General features: G+C 34.0%; 2 protein-coding genes across 3 annotated transcripts; both read left to right on the forward strand.

Annotated features, from left to right (window-relative positions):
- Positions 1-1,254: 1,254 nt before the first annotated feature.
- LOC109804103 (retrovirus-related Pol polyprotein from transposon RE1) lies at positions 1,255-4,880 on the forward strand. The gene is made up of 2 exons (XM_083071761.1): positions 1,255-1,997; positions 2,069-4,880. The coding sequence occupies exons 1-2, from the start codon at positions 1,255-1,257 to the stop codon at positions 4,878-4,880; spliced, it is 3,555 nt and encodes a 1,184-aa protein (XP_082927887.1).
- A 1,398-nt stretch (positions 4,881-6,278) lies between these two features.
- LOC109804098 (phosphatidylserine decarboxylase proenzyme 2) lies at positions 6,279-15,916 on the forward strand. 2 transcript variants are annotated; one of them, XM_020365871.3, is made up of 21 exons: positions 6,279-6,605; positions 6,679-6,758; positions 6,922-6,946; positions 7,846-7,905; positions 8,200-8,268; positions 8,387-8,479; positions 8,567-8,617; positions 8,967-9,050; positions 9,390-9,481; positions 9,710-9,865; positions 10,047-10,131; positions 11,030-11,141; positions 11,527-11,627; positions 12,600-12,647; positions 13,085-13,231; positions 13,885-13,980; positions 14,064-14,138; positions 14,242-14,334; positions 14,517-14,603; positions 14,690-14,740; positions 15,640-15,916. In XM_020365871.3, exons 1-21 carry the CDS (start codon positions 6,429-6,431, stop codon positions 15,745-15,747), a joined length of 1,890 nt encoding a protein of 629 aa, XP_020221460.1. In that variant the 5' UTR covers positions 6,279-6,428; the 3' UTR covers positions 15,748-15,916. The 2 variants fall into 2 exon arrangements, with proteins under 2 accessions (XP_020221460.1, XP_082923719.1); XM_083067593.1 differs by lacking the exon at positions 6,279-6,605 and having other exon boundaries at positions 6,737-6,758; positions 6,927-6,946.
- Positions 15,917-19,687: the final 3,771 nt, after the last annotated feature.

Consider the following 19,687-nt stretch of genomic DNA (forward strand, 5'->3'; position numbering starts at 1 on the left):
AAATCTATTAAGGGCAGACTTTAAGTCGTTAAAAAAGTTCTTAACCTTAATAAATTGATTTATTTAAATAAATATATTTAATGATTATACCTTATTTCAATATAGACAAAAAAAAAATATAAAATGAAACGAAACATGAAGGTTTAATTAAGAACCAGATTCTGTAACTTATAATTTTTTTAAATTTTCTAAGATGGTAATATTTGTAAAGTTATCATCTAATTAAATTAATAGTTATAGGTTAGTTAAGATAGTGTAATCGTGTCAGTAAAGGTACATGAATAAATAGGTGACTCTTATATATAGTTTTAGGTTATTTACTGTAGCTATCCTATTAGCTGTCTAACATTTTGGTACTTTGATTCTTCTTACTCAATGTGTACAGAGGACCACCTCCAAGTTATTGTGTGAAATTTAATGCTTTACAAACCCGACTTTTCTCACAAATGTTTTGAACTTTTATACACTAGAAGATGAGAGATCATTATTAACGTGGCCTTACCAAGATATTCTTCGTACATGTCTGATTAAGTTATGGTTGTAGTGTAGTGTAGCATCCTAAATCCTAATAGTGCTGAATAACACACAAACACATCTCAACAATAATTGGTTATTTTATATATAGTTTGTTACTCCCTCCGTTTTTTTTCATAGTCTTTTTGTCAGAGTTTATTATTATTTTTTCATTGTTATATTACTAAAATCAATGAGTTATTAATTTTTTTTCTTCCATTTTTATCCTTGATAATTAATACATGTTTCCTGAACAATGTGTGTATTTATTTTTAATGTCTACCTAATTTTTCTCCAACTACTCATATAAAGTTAATATGCATTTATAAGAGCAATATGTTTCCAACAAAATACTATAAAAAAACAAAAAAAGGGACAACTATTTAATGGAGTAGTTCAACAGTCTAAAAAATGCAAAAAAAAAAATAATGGGTAAAATTGGAAAGTAAGTAATAAATATTTTTGAAAACTAAAATATCAATAATTTCCTTAAGTCCCGTGCAAAACCTTAAACGACTATGAAAAACAAACGGAAGGAGTATAACTGTTCACGTGATTTTTCTCTTTCTTCCTTTTGTATTCTCTTTCTTCATTCTATATATATATTTTCGTGTACTGTTCACGTATGAATAAGAAAGAGGCACAACTTTGTTATCCTTTCTCTCTTTTAGCAAATATCCCACTGCTATTCTTCTGATATGGTATCAGAGCGTAAGATCCTTATTTTTTTTCTCTGCAACCATGAGCGGAGAGGCTGATCCATCTCTTAATGTTCATAGTTTTTTGTATCTACATCCCAATGAAAATCCTGCTATGGCTCTCGTTTCTCCTTCACTTGATTCAACCAATTATCATTCATGGAGCAGGTCCATGCTTACTGCTCTGAGTGCCAAAAATAAATTAGAGTTCATTGATGGAAGTGTTCCCCAACCCTTACCGTCTGATCGTAGCTATGGAGCTTGGAAAAGATGTAATAACATGGTCGTTTCTTGGCTTGTTCATTCTGTTTCTTCTTCCATACGACAGAGCATCCTTTGGATGGATCAGGCGGAGGTAATTTGGCGTGACCTCAAATCTAGATATTCTCAGGGAGATTTATTTCGTATTTCTGATCTACAATTCGAGGCATCCTCTATTAAACAAGGTGATCTCTCTGTCACAGATTTCTTTACCAAACTTCGCATTATTTGGGATGAATTGGAAAATTTTCGGCCTGATCCTATATGCAGTTGCACTATCAAATGCACCTGTAAGGTCTCATCCATCATTGCTCATCGAAAACTTGAAGATCAGGCTATGCAATTTCTTCGTGGTCTTAATGATCAATATGCTAATGTTCGCTCTCATGTTCTTTTGATGGATCCCCTCCCTCCTCTTACAAATTTTTTTCCTTATGTTGCTCAACATGAACACCAACTCTCTGTCGCTGATGTTATTCCTGAAACCATTGTACTCATTGTGGTCGGAGCGGCCATACTATTGATGTGTGTTATCGGAAACATGGGTTTCCTCCTGGTCATCGTTTATCTACTGGAAAATCTTCTTCTACTAACAGTATTGTGACAGGTGAAGGCAAGGTCACAGAGAAGGATAACTATGCTGCTGCTACTGAGACCCAAGAGATTCGTTTTACACCACAGCAATATGAGGCTCTATTGGCTTTAATTCAGCAGCCACCACATGCAACTTCAGCTTCAAATACGGCTCACATTAACCAAATTGGTTCTATTTCTTCCAAACACACACCTTCTGCCTCAGGTAAAATCGACCCTATTGTTTGCACTGCCAATTCTTTTTCCACTACCCCTTGGATCCTTGATTCCGAGGCCACCGACCATGTATCATCCTCTCTTCAATTTTTCATCTCTTATCATATTATTGATCCCGTTACTGTTCGTCTTCCTAATGGTCATCACGTCACTGCTACACATTCTGGAACTATTCAATTTTCTTCTCACTTTCAATTGATAGATGTTTTTTACATTCCTTCATTCACTTTCAATTTAATTTCTATTTCTAAACTTGTTTCTACCATCCCGTGTCAACTCGTTTTTTCTGCTGCATCCTGTCTTATACAGGACTTGAACACCCAGATGACGATTGGTTCAATTGATGTGAAAGGGGGCTTATACCAGATCTTTCCTCAAAGTTTTAATCCACACTATACAAACTCTGCCATTGTCCATCCCAAATGTAATGTGATACCCATCAACTTGTGTCATTTTCGCCTGGGTCATTTGTCTGATACACGTTTACATACTATGCGAGAGACTTATCCTTGTTTGACCATCAATAAGAATTTTACATGTAGTACATGCCATTATGCTAAACAAAGAAAACTTGCTTTTCCTCTTAGCAATTCTCATGCTTTACATTCTTTCGATCTTTTGCACATGGATATTTGGGGTCCTTACTCCACTCCTTCTATGTATGGTCATCGTTATTTTCTAACCATAGTGGATGATCACACACGTTATACATGGACATTTTTTATGCGTTTTAAAAATGAAACTCGGATGCACATCATCAATTTTATCAATCTTATTGAAAATCAATTTAATACTCACATCAAAACCATTCGCACAAACAATGGCATTGAATTTTCTATGCATGATTTTTTCAACTCTAAAGGAATCATCCACCAAACTTCATGCACTGAAACGCCACAACAAAATGGAATCGTGGAACGTAAACATCAACACTTATTAAATGTCACCCGCGCCCTTCTTTTTCATTCCGGATTGCCTCATATTTTTTGGAACTTTGCACTTTTGCATGCTACTTATCTCAGTAATTGCATTCCTACACCATTTCTTCAAAATACTTCTCCTTTTAATAAATTGTTTGGTCAACCATGTGATATATCTGTGCTTAAAGTTTTTGTGTGTCTCTGTTACATTACCACTCCTACCTCCCATCGCAAGAAACTAGACCCACATGCTCATCCTTGTATTTTCATAGGTCTGCCACCTCACACTAAAGGCTACCTTGTTTATAATCTTCATACTCGTAACACTGTTGTTTCTCGCAATGTCCATTTTTATGAAGACCATTTTCCACATATACACCAACCTAACAATGATCCTCACACTACTACCGTTTCTCCTTTACCGTTCACGACTGATCATACCCTTCTTGATCCTACACAACATTCTTCTAATCCTAGTCAACATCGTCCACCTGCACCAAATAACTCCACTACCTTACGTCGTTCTTCTCGCCAACGTCAACCACCTTCATATTTAAAGGATTTTCACAGCTCCCTCACATCAACCACAACCAATCCTAATCCAGGTATTCGATATCCTCTTGAAAATTATCTTTGTTATACTCGCCTTTCTCCCTCTTTCCAGAATTTCATTGCTTCCATTTCCACCGTTACTGAGCCCACCTCTTACGCTGAAGTTGCTAAAAGTGACTGCTGGCTTAAGGCCATGAAAGCTGAATTAGATGCTCTCCAAACAAATCATACTTGGACTCTCGTAACTCTACCACCAAACAAGCATGCTATTGGTTGTCGTTGGATTTATAAGATCAAATATAATGTTGATGGAAGTATAGAGCGTTATAAAGCCCGCCTCGTTGCCAAGGGATATACTCAGATGGAAGGATTAGATTATCTTGATACATTTTCTCCAGTTGCTAAACTCACCACGGTCAGGCTTCTCTTAGCTCTTGCTTCCATTTTTAACTGGCACCTTAAGCAGTTGGATGTCAACAATGCGTTCCTCCACGGTGAATTACATGAAGAGGTTTATATGCATTTACCTCCTGGCCTTCATTCCACCTTTCCCAACCAGGTTTGCAAGCTTCAACGTTCCATTTACGGGTTAAAACAAGCTAGTCGACAATGGTTTGCTCGACTTTCTTCTTTCCTTCTTCGGCATGGTTACCATCAATCTCAATCTGATCATTCGTTATTTCTTAAGTTTTCTGGTTCTTCCACCACGGCTTTGCTTGTGTATGTAGATGATGTTGTTCTCACTGGTAACAACATTTCAGAAATTCAACATATCACTCAATTTCTTGATGTCACTTTCAAAATAAAGGACCTTGGAGATCTTAAATATTTTCTTGGCCTGGAGGTTGCTCGCACTAAATCCGGTATTCATCTTTCTCAGCGTAAATACACACTGGATATACTTTCTGATTGTGGCATGCTTGCTTCTTGTCCTGTTGCTACACCCATGGATTATTCCACTCGTTTGTCTGCCACCACGGGTACCCCCTTATCAGATCCTTCTGCTTATCGTAGATTGATTGGTCGCCTCATCTATCTCACCACAACACGCCCTGACATCACTCATGCAGTTCATCATCATTACCTTCCAAGTTTCATGCTTTGTGTTCCAAGCTGGGCATGCTAAACATATATTCCCAGCTTGAGGGGGGTCTCAACAATAATTGGTTATTTTATATATAGTTTGTTATAACTGTTCACGTGATTTTTCTCTTTTTTCGTTTTGTATTCTCTTTCTTCATTCTGTATATATATTTCCGTGTATTGTTCACGTATGAATAAGAAAGAGGCACAACTTTGTTATCCTTTCTCTCTTTTAGCAAATATCCCACTGCTATTCTTCTGATAACACACCCAAGGATTTTTCCTATTGGAAATAAATTTGAAAAGACCATAACAAAATAAAATGAAAGATTTTACCAAAAGAAAATATTCACAATATAATTACATCACAAAATTGTTTAGTGTTATGTAAATCCCGATAAAGACTTTTGGGAGGTCAATGAAAGTGGATGACATGAAATTCACTTTCACATACCTTTCTCTTCAATATATGATTGTCTTCTCCGTATTTCTGTCATGTTCTCTCTTTATTTTGAGTGTTCTCTCACTCTTAAAATGCTTATGCTCATTTTTTTTCTTCTTCTTCACACACATTTTATGTACATATCAAGCATAAGAATCGATTTATGTGAAATGTACTAAATTAATCAACCTCTATATATATATATATATATATATATATATATATATTTCAATCAAAGTTATAAATATATAATTACATTAAATATAGTGACAATAATAATCAATACTCTTCTCATTTTTATTATAAGTTATAATTATATAATTTACTAAATTTAAAAAGTTGATCATTAATAATATTAATTTGATTCTAAATATAAATATAAATATAAATATATATATATATATATATTATGTTTCTTATAGATAAAATAATATATATATATATATTTGTAAAATTATCATTAACATCATCAAGAACTTTAATTACCTTATTCAACTTATTACTTATTAAATTATGAAAAATAATTTTAATTAAAGTTAATTTTTGTAAAAATAATTAATACGAAGAAATATTTTAAGATGATTCTTAAAAAGATCGGGACATTAAAAAAGGATAGAAAGGAATGTATTTCATAAATTTTTTAAACAAGAGTAAATTTTTAAAACACAATAAAAATTTAGATTTAATTATGCTTTTGGTTCTTTTGTATATATATATATATATATTCACTTTAATTTGATTATATATTTTTATAAAGATTAAATCGTAAAATTTATATAATTTATAAGAAGAAAAAAACAAAAATTAAGTATGTTTTTTATGCATAAAAAAAAGTATAAAAATTAGAATAAAATATTTTTAATTATAAGAATTAAAAAAAAAGTTACAAAAGTATAGAGTAATTAAAAAAAAAAAAAAGATATAGAAAGAGAAATATGAAAATATCTAAAACGATTGAATTAACTTTGCTTATGTGGAGTGCACTAGGGAAAAAAGCGAGACTCATAATTCAACGCTATACTAAATTGATTCCTTGAATATCTGTGAATCCCTGAATGGTCACTGCTCAGCACCTTTTACTCGCACTCTACGCCGGAATTAATTAACAATCCATTTTCGTTATCCAATTCCGACCAGAGGCAGAGAGGCATGGGTCACCAACACTCCAAATTGTCAGAACCAAAAGAATCGCGTCGCGCTCGCTTCAAAGAGCGTCTGCGTCACCACTTTCGCAGCCGCAGAAGTGGTAACAGTAATGGCTCTTCCGGCCACAAGCTCCTCTCCGCTGATAACTTCGCCGGAATTGCTCTCCTCGCCCTCCTTCGCGTACGCGCATTACTATTTCTTTTTAATTTTCCTTTTTTTAATTTCTAAATTAACAGCTTCTGTTGTATTGCAGGCGGAGATGAAGTTCAAGGATAAATGGATTGCGTGCGTTTCTCTCGGGGAACAGACTTTTCGCACCAACACTTCTGACCAGTTATGCTCTTTGCCTTACCACTGCTTATCAATTATGCTTCATCATTCTGTTTCTGTCAAAACAAAAAGAGGAAAAAAAAAAAAAACAGAGGATATTCTGTTGTGGTGGTGTTTTTATTTAGTGGTTCGTTCGTGTATTGATTTTGTGTTATTGATGGTGCAGCACAGACAAACCGGTTTGGAACTCAGTGAGTGCTCTATGCCATGACATCTTTTTCGCTACTGGTTTTCCATTAAGAGGAGTCTTGCGAATTGACGGTTTCGAATTATGTTTGCTTACGTTGTTGGTTATATAAGTGACTGGAGGGAACCTGTTTGAGTAATTGAAGGAAACTAACATTGTGTTTGGTTAAGAGGAAATGGAAGGGAGAGGAGTTGTAGGGTGTGTTTGGTCTGTAGTAGTCACAGAAAGGAGAAGCTTGTGTCTCGTTGCTTTGGGTCAAATTGATGTTTGAGCATTTCAAACGTAAAAACAAACACACTGATAAGCTTTTGCTGTTTAATTTAATATTTAGAAGGAGAGGAGTGGAATGAAGGGGAGCAAAATCTCTCCTATTAAATTTGTGCTCCCCTCTAATATTTGGAGGGGAGGTAAGAGAATTTAAAACATTTTGAGTATAATGTCTAAAATATCACTACTTATGTTTTAAAGTTCAAAATTATAAGAATGTAAAGGTAAATAAGTTTTTAAAATTCCTCCATTCCCTCCTTTGACCAAAATGTTCCTAAAACATCTCGAGGAAAATAATGTGATTTAGTATCGTTTAGTTTTCTAGGACAAAAGACTTCTGCATAAATGATTTAGTTTAAACATATGTGTGGTTGTTTTAACTTGCATGGATATAATGCAAGATAAGTTCGGATAATTCCTTTTAATGCGAGAACATGAATTAAGTCAGGTTAAGGAGTGTATCTGAGAATTAATTTCTAAGGGGAAAAAGGATTTGTTTTGTTTTCAGGTTACTCAGTTCAGTTTCATCTGTGATATTTTAGGAGTGATCATTTTCCTGATGCTTGATGAGTTTTGAGTGGATGATCCAGTAAATAGGACAGTTTTCTTTTATGTGACCAGTATTTTCTTCTACAGGAAAAGAAACTTCTTTTGGAACAGAGTGGGGCTCATGTTGCAAGAATTTCTGTCTTCGAGGTATGCTAGAAGAATTAGGAATCTTTTAGTGTTTTCTTTGATTATGAGTTACCCTCAAGCAATTTTTGGGGAGAATGTCACTTTTTCCAGACTAAAATAAATGCTGTTTGTTTGGATATTTTGCTGCATTTCAACAGCAATTTTTTTTTTTTCAATCTATGTCCTAGCAGGAAAAATATGTTATATAGACTAAAATTTTTAAACTGTTTTCATTCTGCATCTCCTGTCTCCTAATCTTTTTGCAATTGTTTAACTTTAATACTGCATCTAATTTTAATATTTTTTCTTATGTAGACCAACAAACTGTCCAGCAATACCCTTGTTGGATACTGTGAGGTTGATCTACTTGAATTTCTGACCAAGGTGAGGAAACTTTAAAAGAAATCACAGATTTTAGAATTATTCATTTATTGGCTTACTCCATGCTGTTTCAGTATTATTCATTTTACACACTTTTGTTGTGAATGATATGAACGTGCAGGATTCTGATTCTGACATTGAGATATTGGATCTTTTAGATCCATCAGTACCTGGAAAAGTGGTTGGCAACATTTCCATTTCATGCTCTGTAGAGGTATATCACTTATGAATTATTATATAAATTATATTGTTGTTTGAGTATAATAAGGATTTTCTAACAATAATGAGTTGAAACTAACAGGATCCAATTGAAACAGAGAAAGGCTTTGTTAGACGTATTTTATCTATAGTGGTAAGTTTGATCTTCCTCTGCTTTCTGATAGCTTGTGCCTAACGTGGGCTTAAATAAAATTCATACGAGGTTAACAGAATTGATGATGTATGGTATTTTTCCTTCACAGGAGGGTACTTTTATAGTAATATTAAACCAATATTGTGCCAATGATTGTTACTGAGACCTCGTTTCAGTATTAACACACATTCATAACATGTACAAATTTCATTGCTAGTTGAATATTTCTAATCTGCGAATCTTGGAAAGTACCATACAGAATTCATTGTTGTCTTGATAATTTAAATGTACTGATTTCATGTAGCACTCTAATATTTAATATCAACCTGAGAAGTGATGCTTTATGCAGGACTACAATGAAGATGGGATGCTTTCACTTTCTGAATTTTCTGACCTGATTGATGCTTTTGGCAATCAAGTTGCAACCAGCAAGGTTCATACATGAGTAGTTATTTTACACTTTGTGTTTCTATTCTTTTTATTTTTGGATTATTTGCTTGCTAAAATATCTTTAATTTGCCTGTGTACCTGGATTTGGATTTTTTGTACGTCTATTTTCAGATTCTATGGTTTATATAAACTAATAACATATTGAATGTTAGAATTTAGAACCTTAAATTTGGTTATATTGAAGTCCAAATCTTCACTACAAGCTGGTCTGGGACTCATGGTTGAAATAGTGAATCGTTACCCTGTGAATCTTACAATATAATATCTAGTTTTATATATACACAAGTTTTACTGTATCATCAATACATATTTTTTTAAACAGAAAGAAGAGCTTTTCAAAGCAGCTGACAAGAATGGAGATGGTGTTGTGAGCATGGACGAGTTGGCCTCCCTTCTTACTTTTCATCAAGAACAGTAATGACCCATCTAAATTACAAGAGATAAAAAATTAAATTTTGTATACCTGTCGATGTCTTTTTCTATAAGTGCAGTCGTATTTACTAATTTAATTGGTATCCTTATATAATTTGTTAAGATTTGATAATGTATAATTATAGAAGTGTTTGTCTTTGAAGACTTGAAGTTTGTGAAGTTTGAAATTTGTTTGATTCTTATTTGCTTAGCTAGCTTCTGTTATTGCAGGGAACCATTATTGAATTGCTGCCCTGTGTGTGGTGAGGTTCTTAAGATTTCTGACCTGTTGAACAGCATGATCCACTTAAGTCTTTGTTTTGATGAAGGGACTGGTAACCAGGTGATGGCTGGAGGGTTCTTGACAGATAAGCAGGCTTCGTATGGGTAAATTTCTGCAAATTGCTGCTAATTTAGGCATTAATGAGAGACAGGGTAAGAGAGAGAGAGAATCTTTATTGACTTAAACCCCAGTTTTTTAGTGCCATATGTATGAACTATGGTTATGTATTTATGATTTGTATCACAAGAAAATAAAAATGACTTGTTTCTTTTTCTGTTTATCTAGCTGGTTCTTCAAATTGAGTGAGTGGGCCCATTTCTCATCCTATGATGTTGGTATTCGATCTGGATCAAGTGCATCCCATATTCTGGTATATGATATTTTCCACCAATTTCCTCTTCTTATTTAACAATCTGAGTACATTTATTATGATACATCAGTCATGAATGTATGGTTCAAATTATATCAGGATGTACAGGATCACTTTGAAATTCCTTCTTTTCGTTGCTAATGACCGAGTTTGCTCAATCACATCCCCCATAATTAGTAGGAAAGCTTCCAGGCTTATTTACTAACATATATCAATCCTGGAAGTCGGCACCTTTTTCATGCTATTACCAAATATCAATATTTCTCTTGCAAATCATTTTTTGCAGTCTTGAGAATTTGAATTCTATTACTATTGTCTTAACATCTTCATCAAGGCAGAGAATTAGAGATATCCTTAGGGTATGTTTGTATGTTGGAATTGGAATTTCAGTTTAGAATTTTAATTTCAATTCCAATTTTGCCTTTAAGCATTATATTATGCAAAGAATTAGACGTAGAATCAGAATTTCTAAAATCGATTCCAAATTTCTAATTCAACAGCATTGATAGTGAAATGGTAGCAGGGGTGGTGTTGCAGTGGGGACGGCAGCAATGGAAGTAGGGATGAATGGGATGTTGGCAGTGGAGTCAGCAGTAGTAGAAATAGGGAGCGCAATTGTTCAGTTTGGGAGTGAGAAATTGACAATTTTTAAGGTGTGGGTTAGGAGTTGGAAATGACTCAAGTTAGTTACTATGTAGTTCCATGGAATTGTAATGCAATTAGGATTTTAATTGAAAAAGAATTTCCAACATAAAAATTATAAGTAATACGACCAATTCTGATTGCATTCTCCAATTCTATGGCTCAATTCTGGTAATTTAAATCCTATATTTGTACCTTATCACCCTCTCAACTTGTTATTTGATATTTGTTAACTTTAAATTATTTTTGACATCAGGTATATGATCGGAAGTCTCAAAGGCTTGTTGAAGAAATAATTGACAAAAAGATTGTTTTGTCAATGAGAGCCATTTATCAGTCAAAAATAGGTCTTGGCCTAATGGACATAGGTATGAGTTCCTTTTTTTGTTTTAATAATTGAAAGAAGCTTTAGGCCCACTCCCTATTGTGGGCCTAGTGGAAATTACAGAGGTGGTGTTGTTAGTAGAGTTGATGCTATAAAAATATTGCTGGTTAAAAATCGCTGTATAGATATGTTAGATCTAGCTGACATTTGTTTAAGCTGACTTGGTGCGTTATAAGTAGATTAAGAATGATGATAAGTTCAATTAATTATTACAAAAATATTTATCAAAATGCATCCTTCTGGCATTTGGGTCACACTTGAAACCTGGGTTTTTTAGCCAATATGAGATCCAAAATGGATTTGAATAATTTTTTCATTCTTTATTGAGTTACTTTATGTATTTACATCATTGAATGAATCATATGCAGGGGTGAAGGAGCTCTTGCAAAGCATTTCTGAAAAGCAGGGAGCACGAATGGATTCACCTGAATCGTCTGCAGATATACCAAAATTTATTGAATCTTTTAAGGTGTAACAAAGCTTCTTTTAATTCTTTATGAATTGCACATTTTGACTTTGTCATGTCCTAGGAACATGTGAGTATGTAGTTAGGTGGTGCCTCTTGATTCTGAGTTTGGACCAATTTCATTCATTATGGTACCCCTTATTTCAATATTGTGGTTTCTTTTACAAGTATAGAGACGCAGCCCAAGTAGAAAAACAATAATAACATGAAAGAAAGGAATATTGAGTTAGCAAATCTACAACATCAAACACCACAGAAAACAAAGAACTAGGAAATTTTCAACCTGTTTATTAAGTAAATGATGGTTAAGAGGAACTAAAGCAGCCCAGATACTCATTTTGATCTTGCAAGCATATTCTGTATTTTAAAACAGAAGGATGTTGCTTTCCCTCTACAATTAACATACTTAAGTCCAGCTGGTAGCATTTTCCATACTGCAAGACATTGTCCATGCCTAACTTTTTTACTTGCGAACCATAATAGCCACTCTTGCCATGAATATGATATGAAATATTAAATGAAGGATTAAGCGTCATATGGCATATTTCATCCCATTGACAATGAAATAGAAAATGTCATTATTCTGATCATATGGCATAGTACATAAACATACTAATCAACAAAGCAATAGAAAATGACGATTCTATGTATATAATACAAGCACCATCGACCCTAGACAATCATGTATAACGTTAAGTGTGTATGAAGTGTTAAATTCCAAATTTTTGTTGTACGAATGTATTTCTTAATGTTGAAGTATTTTCTGAACTTATGTTTGTTGATTATGTTCATTAGTTTTTTTACTTCTCTTGAGTTTCAATGAATAGTTAAAATAGTTATTCTCTAAAATAGAGTAGGATACCTATTTTTTTTTCCCAGCACACTTTCTATTTTTTTGCTTTAGTTCTTTATGTGCTGCACTTGTGTTCCTATAATTACTCCCTTCTTATAAAAGATGTAACTATTATGTTGTAGGATCAAATCAATTTGGCTGAAGTCAAGTACCCCCTGGAACACTTTAAGGTGGGCCAAACTCTGTAACGAGGTTTCGTTTATATGTTATTGATATTGATGCATAATTAATTGGTCCTGAACACACTTTTTGACCCTGTTTGCTATTTAGAATGCTTTACGAGTTCAATTTATTTATGCTGAAAACTAATGGTGTTTCATCATATGCATAGTCTCATGTCTTAATTTTAATAAAGTTAAACGTTATATGCTGCCGATTCTAGTTAAATATATCTTCTCTATTGATCCCAGAATAACTTGATCTAAAGGGGTAACTGAAAGAATATGTTTATATTGAGCTAGCAGCATACATTTTTGGTTGTACAAACAATTAGAGAGAAGGTGAATGAAAATTTAGAGCAATGCTCATGCTGAAATGAATGTAGGACTTTATAATGGTTGTGATTATCTCATTAGATAACACTTATCTTGAATTATGTTCTGGGCAGACGTTCAATGAATTTTTCATAAGGGAGTTGAAGCCTGGTTCAAGACCAGTTGCTTCTGCTGAACGTGATGACATTGCTGTATGTGCTGCTGATTGCCGTCTAATGGCATTCAATTCAGTTAATGATAGTACAAGATTCTGGATCAAGGTATTTGTTTTTTGGTGTTACATATCTTGAATTGCACATGATAGGCTTATGATCTCAAAAATGCAAATTTTTAAAAATATTTTATAACCAAGTTTTGAAATCTGCACTAAAGACATGTATCAGTCAAGTTAGATACTATCTGATTGATACAAAGCAAATTTTTTCAGCTTGGAATTAAATATAAATGATAAAATTATAAATTTACTCATTTGGGCCTGTTGACTCACCTTACTTTAGGACAGAGGTGTGGGGGGAGGAATTGGTTTTGCAAATATGAGATTATGATCTTAGGTTTGTTTTTGTCATGCTGTTGTTGTGCACTAAATCAAACTTGAGAGGTAAAATCAAACAATTTAGCTGCTTGAACAATTTTTAATGTCGAAATACCGTACTGTTTGTGGCAACAAGTAACTACTACTATGTTAAACACCTTTTCTTTATGATCTATTTATGTTTCATCTTCTTTTGTTTCAAGGGGTTATACTATAATATTAAGCAAAGATCATTGTTGAAATTGTTGCTAGTTAGAGGCAAGAAAAATTAGATACCCTAAAATATTGGGATATCTCTCATTCCCTTGTCCTTTAATCTTTTTATCTTCATACGTTTATGCCAAACAAAGTGCTTTTGAGATTATTTGTTACTACTTTTAGGGTCGAAAGTTTTCGGTTCAAGGCCTTTTGGGGAAAGAAATGTGTTCCAGTCCTTTTGTTGATGGAACAATGGTGATTTTCCGTTTGGCACCACAGGTATTTGTTGCTTTCTTTCTAAGTCATTTAGTTTTGTGTATAATTTGATTTCAAATTTTAATCTTAACATATATTTATTGCAGGATTATCACCGTTTCCATTTTCCAGTATCAGGAATTATTGAGCAATCTGTAGATATCCCTGGATGCTTGTACACTGTACGTGTAATAATAACTTGAGGAAAATGATATATATATTCTGTCTATTTTCTTTCTGTTAATTCTCATTTGCATTTCCCCCCTATTGTGTTCTACTCCTCAGGTCAATCCCATTGCTGTAAATAGCAAGTACTGTAATGTCTTCACGGAGAACAAGAGAGTTGTTTCCATAATTTCAACTGTAGATTTTGGAAAGGTTGGTCTTTGCAATTGATTTCTGTCTGAATTTTTTAGTTTATGATTATGATTTATGACTATATCCTGCTGAAACTTCTTGCTATACGTTGCTGAAATGTTTTCTGAGTTACCTATAGCTTACTATCTCTACTACCTTTTAATTAGACCTATATTGACCAGTATCTTATAATTTGGATTCAGGTGGCATTTGTTGCAATAGGAGCTACAATGGTTGGTAGCATTAGTTTTACAAAGAAAAAGGGCGACAATGTCAAGAAGGGAGATGAGGTTTGGCAAGTTACAGTTGATTACCATTTTTCGCATCTTATATGTTGTCTTTGTTTCTGAGTGGTATTTGTTTGCTTAATTTTCAGTTCGGATATTTCTCATTCGGTGGAAGCACTGTAATTTGCGTTTTTGAAAAGGTTGGTATTATAATTGGTTATACTGTTTATCTTTTTTTAGTCTTATTGTAAGAATGTTGGAAATTTATTTAGTTGGATATGGTCCTGATTCCTGATATTGCTGACCTTGATTTATATGTTTGGTATGATCTCTGTCTATGGGGCACCAATAATTCATGCCATTGTATATACGTATGTTTCATGGTCATCACATTATGATCTCTGATTCACAGTAATTTGTTTTGTATAAATCATATAGTATCTAGCTTTTGACTGGTACATGTCTTTAAACTAAGCTCTGCATCTGCATGCATGCTCCGTGGCATTTCTATTTTGTAATGGCCAAACTTTACAATGTGATGAGATTGACGGGGATGTCACAAATGATTTTTTAAAATTCCACTCTTGATAGGATTGTACAAAATGTTGATGGAAAATTGATGTGTTCTCACAAGCTATATGGTTTTATTGATAATTTGTATTTTTATGACCTAACCGTTCAACTAATAAATAAATATGAAATCATAAACCTTTACAGTAAATCAGGATGTAGAGAGAGGAGAGGGAAATCTCTCACTATTTTTCGTAGCTGAAAATATATTTGCGTATAGAGCCAGTTAATGTTTAATGATTATTCCTGTTCGAATCAGTTGTGCAAAATTCTTAAAAAAAATTAATCTATATTAAATTTTGACATATTAAGAAAATGACATTACTGAAGTGCACTATTTCTTTAAGTTACAGTTGATGGTAAATATACAATTGAGGTTAAAAAGTATAGTTTTTCCAGTACAATAGTTCAATTTGCTTCCATTTCGAAAACTTTATCTTTACTTAACTTATAGCTTTGTTTGAGATTGTTTATTCCTATTGAGATTGGAAAATGTGCACGCAGTAACATCCTTTTTACCCCTCCGCAGAACTCAATTGCACTTGATGAAGACCTTCTAGCAAATAGCACGAGATCACTGGAAACCTTGGTTTCCGTAGGAATGAGATTGGGCGTCGCTACGAAGAAATTGTCTTGATATTGGATGACTAGGAATTGTTGAAATTGAATACTAATTTCATGTCATATTAACATCATGGTAGATGTTTTCCCAATTTGTAAAGTAAACATTTGTCAACTCTTGCTGGCTCTATGTTAGAATTGTCCGGTTTGATCTATATATAAATTTGGGGAAAGTTTAGCCTTAATCATGGGAATCGAAAACTAAGAATAAAAGTAACCCAAAAGAAAAACTGTTCATAATAAAATATATTAAAAAATAAAATAAATTGCATATTATTAATTTCAATATATTAAACATGAATGATTATCTTATATTTTTAAAAAATTTCTTTAACGAGTGTTTTTAGAGATTTTTTTAATTTTTTACATAATTCAGTTTTTATTTATTATAATTATTTATAAATTAAATTTATATATTTAAAGTAAATTATAAATAAATAAAATAATTTGTGTTATGATTGAAATTAATTATAATAAATATAAAATTATATAGTAAATGTAACATGTATATGTAATTTATTATAAATTATAATTTTAGTTATATATAATTAACATTTAACTTAGGAAATACACAAATTAAAATACTCGTTATTTTATTTTACCTTATTAATACAAAATTAGTATTTTAATCTTTACAATATACATGCATATATTTATTATATATAATTAAAGTTATAATAAATTACATATGTAGTGAATAATAATAGGTGGCATATTAACAATGGTAAGGAGGCTAGGTTTTGATTGGATGTGTGGCTCCCATAAGGGGATATCATGTTTGACGTGGCATTTCAAAAACATCTATCCTTGAAGAGTAGTGTCGAATATGTGAATATGATACTAGGTATGATAATTGGGATATTATTTATTTAAAGAATTTCCTTCCTTTAGCCATGTTTCGGGTTCTACAGGCTTACCTAACCTGGGGAGTTCTTAATGGTGATTATTAGTCCTCTTGGGGTCCTTCTTCGGATGCCAGATTTTTTGTGAGATTTGTAATGCTTCTAATAGCCATATTCTTAGAGACTGTTTACTTGTGTGTCATATCTAGTTGAGCAATGGAATGGAGTTTGACAAAAAAAATGAGTGAATTTTTCAATTCTAATGTTAAGGAATTGATCTTGAGGAATACTTGTGCAAATTCAAATAAGTGAAATTTGATGTTTGGTATTATCCTCTGGTCCATTTGGTAGGATAGGAATTCTCTAGTTTTTTTAGATATAAATTGGAATACTAAGGGGATTATTTAGAAGGCAAAAGGTTTAGCAGAGAGATAGACATACTGTCACTCAAGCAGTTGATCAACCTAGTGTTTGTGTTTGGACCCTTCCTCTCCTGGGGTGGATTAAGATTAATGTGGATGGGTTGTTTAGTGAATGAGGCATTTCTTCTAGGTGTGGGAGAGTGTCTTGTGATGAGTGGGGTCATTGGTTGTGGGGATTTTGTAGGAAGTTGAATCCTTGCTCTGTTTTGGATATTGAAATTTGAACTATCATTATAGCTCTCCAGCATATTTGATAGGTTGAGTCAAGGAGGATTTGTATTGAATCTAATTCCCTTGAAGCAATATATGCATTCAACATGGGTCTTATGATGGATCACCCTTCCTTTGACCTCTTACAAGGGGCTTTCAGTTTTGAATCGCCAATGAAAAGTGAGGGTTAATCATGTGGTATAGAGTGTCAATGCTGTTGGAGGAAAGAGGTGAAACGTAACACGAAACACACACTCACAGAGGCAAGGGAGAGAAAATTATGCTTTCTTATTCAATGTATTACATTTTAGCACAAGGGTGGTATTTATAATGTTTTAATCACTTCTAACACCTCCCCTTGATTCAAACCAATTACAAACTAACAACATTCAAAGACTCTCTCAACTCTTTAAACCTTTCACTCTTCATGGATTTAGTCATAATGTCAGCTAGCTGTTTCTCAGATCTGCAATGCTGAAGTCTGATCCTCCCCTTGCTTACTTGATCTCTGAGGAAATGGAATTTCGTGTCTATATGCTTGCTTCTACCGTGTGACACAGGGTTCTTAGCCAAGTCAATTGCTGATTTGCTATCCACCAGCAAATCCACTGCTTCACCAGTAAACATCGTTAATTCCTTAAGTAGAGAGGATATCCACAAGACTTGACAGGCAGCTGCACAGGCTGCTATGTATTCGGCTTCACAAGTAGACAATGCTACTACTGTCTGCTTCTTAGAACTCCAGGATATAGGTGATCCTGACAGCAAGAAAACTTGTCCCATGGTGCTCCTTCTGTCAACCATATCACCACACCAATCAGAATCAGAATAGGCTACAAGGTGTAAACTATCATCTCCTTTAGTGTGATGAGGAAACAAAATGCCATAACTGAGTGTTCCTCTTAGATACCTCATGATTCTTTTAGCTGCAACTAAATGTGATTGTCTAGGATCACTCATAAATCTGCTGACCAACCCAACACTAAAAGCTATTTCTGGTCTGCTGTGACAAATAAACCTCAAGCTGCCAACAATTTGCCTGAACATAGTTCCATCAACAGAGCCTTCATCTTCGCTCTTCTCAAGCTTCACATTCAATTCAGCTGGAGTCTCTGCTGGTTTGCACCCCAACATTTTAAATCTCTTCAGAACTTCGGACACATACTTCCTTTGATGCATAAAGATGCCTTTCTCGGTGTAGGCAAATTCTATTCCCAGAAAATAGGACAGGATGCCTAGATCAGTCATCTCAAATTCACTCTTCAAACCTTGCTTGAGTGATTCAATAGCAGTCAAGCTACTACCGGTGATGAGTAAATCATCAACGTACAAACACAGTACCAAGATCTCAGTTTCACTTACTGTTTTGATATACACACCATGCTCAACTGAGCATTTCTGAAAGCCAAAACCAGTGAGAAAGGAGTCAATCCTTTTGTTCCACGCCCTTGGTGCTTGCTTTAAGCCGTACAAGGCCTTCTTCAATCTCAAAACCTTCAATTCTTTACCTTTGCATATGAAACCAGGAGGTTGTGCGACAAAAACTTCTTCATCAAGTGGTCCATTTAAAAACACTGACTTAACATCCAGCTGCCACAGCTTCCAGTTCCTCCAACTAGCCAAAGCAACAATCAGCCTCACAGTTTCCAATCTAGCTACAGGAGCAAACACCTCTGAGTAATCTATCCCTTCCTTCTGCATGAAGCCTTTTGCCACCAACCTAGCTTTGTGTTTAGCAATTGACCCATCAGATTTGAATTTAGTTTTGAAAACCCATTTAACAGCAATAGCCTTTTTATTCTGAGGTAAATTCACCATCTCCCAGGTATCATTCTTCTCAATGCTCTTCAGTTCTTCCTCCATTGCTAATCGCCACACTTCCTTAGAGATAGCTTCCTCAAAAGTAATGGGTTCCATGTCTGTCATAAGTGCCATATGCTGAACCAAATCACCTTCCTCAGTAATTGCACAATCATGATAGACCTGATAATCTCTAAGTCTTAAAGGAAAGCTCCTGACTCTTGTAGGTCTGTCAGCCACCGTTTGAAGTTCACTGTTGACCACTTCTTGATGTGTCTCTTCAACTAGATCCTCATCTTTCCATTCAAACTGAATCTTCGGTATTAAATCAGAAGTAGACTGAAACTCTGCCCATGAACTTGATTCATCAAAGTAGACATCTCTACTAAATAAAACTTGCTGATTCTTGGGATTGAATAGCTTGTATGAACCAGTGGAGTTATATCCAACAAAGATCATTGCCTCACTCTTGTCATCCAACTTCTTTCTCCTTTGATCAGGAACATGTCTGTAGCATAGAGAACCAAAAATTCTGAGATGCTTGACTGAAGGTTTGCTTCCTGACCAAGCTTCTTCTGGAACCATGGAGCCAAGCCTCTTGGTTGGACACCTATTCAGAACATACACAGCTGTCATGGCTGCTTCACCCCAGAAACTATGAGGAAGATTCTTCTCTTTAAGC

Source organism: Cajanus cajan, chromosome 1 (assembly GCF_000230855.2).
Source record: "Cajanus cajan strain Asha chromosome 1, NIPB_CcT2T_4, whole genome shotgun sequence".
Lineage (NCBI taxonomy): Eukaryota > Viridiplantae > Streptophyta > Magnoliopsida > Fabales > Fabaceae > Cajanus > Cajanus cajan.